A 5,000-nucleotide genomic window follows, 5' to 3' on the forward strand; every position below is an offset into this window, starting at 1 on the left:
GCATTGGTTGCCTGGTATGGCTTCGTCTCAGGATACTGGGCTTCTCCCTCATAAGAAACCTCAGCCTTGTAGCCATCGTAATGATTAGCTGTGTAGGCAACTTTCTGAGTGCGACCGTCGGGAAGGGCGACGTAGTATGATCCGGTCACCAGCTTCCCGTCAGAGTTGGAGTTGTGGCCGAAGTCGACTCCCTTGTATTGGTCTACCACTGCGTAATTGAAGTCGAAAGGCATTCCCTCCTGTGAAAAACGAGAACAATGTAAAAAATGTAATGCATAAGCTAAAAGTGAAAAGATGTTTCATGTGTCAGACATTACTCAAGTATTCCTTCAGTGTTACATGAGCTACTATATATGATTGATTTTTAGAGAGGACTTGACGTTAGACCATGGTGATGTCAAAGTGACAAGAGAACCCTTCAAAAACGCTAATTATACTGACCTCATATTTCACATCATAAGAAGGAGCTTTATAGGCAGGTGCTGGTGCTCCATAAGAGGGAGTAGGAGCTTTGTATGCTGGTTCTGGAGCTTTGTAAGCAGGGGTAGGGGCTTTGTATGCTGGTTCTGGAGCTTTGTAAGAGGGGGTTGGAGCTTTGTAAGCTGGTTCTGGGGCTTTGTAAGAAGGGGTAGGAGCTTTGTAAGCAGGAGTAGGGGCTTTGTATGCTGGTTCTGGGGCTTTGTAAGAGGGGGTTGGGGCTTTGTAAGCTGGTTCTGGGGCTTTATAAGTAGGGGCTTTGTAAGCTGGTTCTGGGGCTTTGTAAGCAGGGGCTTTGTAAGCCGGTTCTGGGGCTTTGTAAGAGGGGGTTGGGGCTTTGTACACAGGTTCAGGAGCTTTGTAGGCAGGGGCTTTATAACTGGGAGTTGGAGCTTTGTATGCAGGTTCTGGTGCTTTGTAAGCTGGTTCTGGGGCTTTGTAAGAGGGGGTTGGAGCTTTGTACACAGGTTCAGGGGTTCCATAGACAGGTTCTGGGGTTTTGTAAACTGGTTCTGGGGCTTTATAACTGGGGATCGGAGATTTGTATACAGGCTCAGGGGTTCCATAGACAGGCTCTGGGGTTTTGTAACTGGGGATCGGAGATTTGTATGCAGGCTCAGGGGTTCCATAAACAGGCTCTGGGGCTTTGTAAGCAGGGGCAGGGGTTCCGTAAACAGGCTCTGGAGCTTTGTAAGCAGGGGCAGGGGTTCCATAAACAGGTTCTGGGGTTTTATAGCTGGGGATTGGGGATTTGTAAACAGGCTCGGGGGTCCCATAAACAGGTTCTGGGGCTTTGTAAGCTGGGGCAGGAGTTCCATAGACAGGTTCTGGGGGTCCGTAAACTGGTTTTGGGGTTCCATAAACAGGTTCTGGTGGTCCATAAACTGGTTCTGGTGGTCCATAAACCGGTTCTGGTGGTCCATAAACTGGTTCTGGGGGTCCGTAGACCGGTTCAGGAGCTCCATACGTAGCAGAGGGCGGTTCGTAAATGGGTTCGGCTGCCGTGTAGTCATCGTAACTCAGCTGATTAGCCGGGGCAGGATAGGCGTAGCCCGCGGCACCGTCATCGGGTCGGGACACCACAAGGGCAAAGGCGCAGGTCAGGAAAATCAGTGAAATCTGGAGGACAAACAAAACACTTTGAGAGACAAACAAATAAACAAACAGAAAAAAAAATCACGGTTTACTGGATAGAAAGGCAAGGTTTTACACTTAGTCTTTTCTTTCACTTTTGTATGATATTTTCACGTTAAAAACAAGAGACTGATGCTCTCGAGGCGTTCCAGGCAGGCGCTTCTCGTCCGCTGCGCTCTCACCTCCATGGCTTCTTGGCTCCTGACTGCTAAGTCGCTGTGGATGGAGGGCGAGCGCTCCTTTTTATGGAGCGAGTTTCACGGTCAGGCGTTGCGGCGGCGACGCCCACACGACCGCAAAAGCAACACGCCGCCCGGTCAGTCTTTGACCCTTATTCGAAAGCGACTTAAGGTCGATTCACGTGAAGACGGCGATGACGGTTCGAAGGCAGTGGGGGCGGGGGATGGGAAGGGGGCCGGGGACCCGCGGGGGTGGGGGTGGCAGCGGGTGGGGTGTGTTCTGGGTCATTGCTGGAAATCAAGGCAAAAAAAAAATGTCAATTAAAATGGGAGTAAAGGAAATTTCTGTCTTCATGTGGCCATCTTTTTCCATCGTCAGTTTCTGCAGCACATTAGGAAGTGTGGTCTTAAGATCTACTGCTAATAAATATTAGTACGAGCAGGATATTTCCCAAATTTAATTGAACGGGTTTGAAGATACGTAATATTTAATTATATAAATTCCCTTTTATTATCTGTTAACCTTTGCTCTGTTTTGTCCTTCCTTGGAGAAGTGCATAATAAAAAAATATAAATTTATTAATACAATCGAAGTTGCTGTTCAGTAGAACTCTGGAATGCTAACTGGGCATGCATTGTTTATCCACGTATGTATGTATGTATGTATGTATGTATGTATGTATGTATGTATGTATGTATGTATGTATGTATGTATGTATGTATGTAGATAAAAAAAATAAAATTATGGCATTCAATTATGATATCAAAAATATAAATTATTTATTACTCAATTGAAGTTGCTATTCAATAGAACTTTGAAATGTAAATTGTCCACATATTGTTTATGCATGTATGTATGCAAATCCCAAATTTAAAAAAAATATGAAATTAAATAAAGAATTTAAAGATTTAAAAACAACATTCCCTTCGTTACTTTTTCTAACTCGAAGACTAAAAAAAAAAAAAAAAGAAAACCTGCATTTCCTTCATTACTTTTTCAGACCCGAAAATTTAAAGAAAATTGCTCGCCTCAAAGCATCCCAAACATTATCGAAAGCACATGAAAGTGAAATGAGGGGCTCCTTAAAAATTCTCATTTGTGGCTGACGTTATCTGAGGCTATCCAAGGCTCATTGCTCAATTAAGCGTGCACTCCTTGTGAAATATTAGCGCTTCCGAGGAAAATCTTTACGTTCGCGAGCAGAGAGGCTTAAAATAAAATCTCGGTCTTCGTGTGAGCTGCGAGCTTGCGTGCTCCGGATTCCTCTGCGGTGCTGGATTTCGCAGGGACTGTATCTCTTTCTCTTTCAATCTTTCTCTTTCTATGTATATATATGTGTACGTGTATATATGTATATATATGTGTATATATATTTATATATATATATATATATATATATATATATATATATATATATATCAACACATACGTACATACATGTATATATATACATATATATATATGTATATATATATATATATATATATATATATATATATATATATATATATATATATATATAGATATAGATATAGTAAGCGTGAGTATTTACGTCTGTACACGTATTTCATTCATATTTATTCTTTATTTGTCTAACTACCGATTCATTCACAAACAAACTGTACTGTATTCATTTTCTCTATTTTCCATTTCATCCTAGTTTCACCCTCACAGTTATTCTTCACATGTATGTATGTATGCATGTATAGATAGCTCCGTCACCTTTTCTACATATGTCATCCATACACCTGTGCATAGACGCATCTCATTATGATACCTGTTGTGCCTCCATCACTTTCCTCACCTTTTCTTGCGTGAGAAAGAACCTTATTCCAATTAGCGAGAACATGCGCATCACGTAAAGGTAAAATGTGTCAGCAAACACATAAAATCTCTAAGTAACTTGCAATAGCAACGCTTCACAATCCAAAACCTTTTACGACGGTGCAACGAAAAGCGATTTATGGCATCTTGTGAAACGGCGCTTTCGTACATTAGTCAGTTAGTTATTGTTTTTGTATTCCAGATGACTGGGTTTTCGTTTCAGGTATCTGTTATCATTAGTTTGATGATAATAATAATAATAATAATAATAATAAGAAGAAGAAGAAGAAGAAGAAGAAGAAGAAGAAGAAGAAGAAGAAGAAGAAGAAGAAGAAGAAGAAGAAGAAGAGGCTTGTCACCTTACGCTACGACAACCGATATTCACAATAGTCTTCGCGATGCCAGATTACGCTATGCAAATCAATCAATCAATTGAATTATAACTGCCCTTATTAGTTCAGTCCTCTAAGTAAGAGTGAGTTCGACATCTTGGCAGACAGCTGATGCATAATTCTTGTTACTATTGATATCATTACTATTTAGGATTAAGACTTTGGAAACACAGAAGGAAGGAATGAGTTCGTGTCTAGCATTTGGGGAGGGCCAAGTATCCCCAGGGGTAGATGCAACCGAAATTTATCTGTAGCTTTATGTAAATGATATAAGCAAGTAAATGAGTATAAAGTACAGTATTATAGATACTGAATGCTGTTTCATCAGTTCTAGAAAATGAGGGAAAAAATAATTATCCTACAGACTTCATACTTTTTACGTGTATGTAGATTATTATGCGTAATTCATTGCCTAATTATTCAGTATGGGGAAATAATTCAGTATTATACTCTCTATATGATTAGTAAGAAAAATTAGTACCTACTGAATGGAACACTGCTGGTTAATATTACTGCCATATTCTAAAACTGTCAGTTAATGCAGTTTCCATAAAATTCTTTATAAAATAAATGAGAAGACTAGTCATAAAAATATGGACAACTGTCAACATTTAGCCCCAAGCTTTACAAAATCAGTGAGAAAAGTGACTTAAGTAATACGGGAAATTACGAGTTAAACATTCGGCCAAAAACCTTGATAAAACTCTACTCATTATCTTTCCTCGAGATCCAATTTAACACCTAGATGAACCTCATTATCTTTCTCGAGATCTAAGTTAGCCGAGCCCGCGCTGGCATAAGGCCAGCTCAGTCAACAACAAAAAGACACCCCCATCGAGTTCAGTTCACGGCTCCTCCCCAGAAAAATAGCTGATCAAGGTTGCTAAATTCTGCACTTCCCAAATCGAGGAGTTTGCGGGGAGAATTTTATAAGCGCGGTGTCAAATGCGGTCTTGCTTGTGTCAGAGAGCGATGAAAAGGTTGCTCTCTGGA

At 40.7% G+C, this 5,000-nt stretch overlaps 2 protein-coding genes across 2 annotated transcripts in view; both read right to left on the minus strand.

The window, feature by feature from the left end:
* Nucleotides 1-1,823, minus strand: part of LOC136843025 (uncharacterized) — a 2,489-nt gene extending 666 nt beyond the window's left edge. The window contains exons 1-3 of the mRNA XM_067111015.1: nt 1,794-1,823; nt 442-1,596; nt 1-239 (exon numbers count right to left, since the gene is read on the minus strand). The exon at nt 1-239 is cut by the window's left edge and continues 666 nt beyond it. Coding sequence (XP_066967116.1) covers nt 1-239; nt 442-1,596; nt 1,794-1,799 — 1,400 coding nt within the window. The 5' untranslated portion in view covers nt 1,800-1,823. The remainder of the gene's footprint in view (nt 240-441; nt 1,597-1,793) is intronic.
* Nucleotides 1,824-1,968: 145 nt separating this feature from the next.
* Nucleotides 1,969-5,000, minus strand: part of LOC136842365 (mucin-3A-like) — a 21,088-nt gene continuing 18,056 nt past the window's right edge. The window contains exon 5 of the mRNA XM_067109622.1: nt 1,969-2,081. Coding sequence (XP_066965723.1) covers nt 1,969-2,081 — 113 coding nt within the window. The remainder of the gene's footprint in view (nt 2,082-5,000) is intronic.

This window comes from Macrobrachium rosenbergii, chromosome 10 (genome assembly GCF_040412425.1).
Source record: "Macrobrachium rosenbergii isolate ZJJX-2024 chromosome 10, ASM4041242v1, whole genome shotgun sequence".
NCBI classification, from domain to species: domain Eukaryota; kingdom Metazoa; phylum Arthropoda; class Malacostraca; order Decapoda; family Palaemonidae; genus Macrobrachium; species Macrobrachium rosenbergii.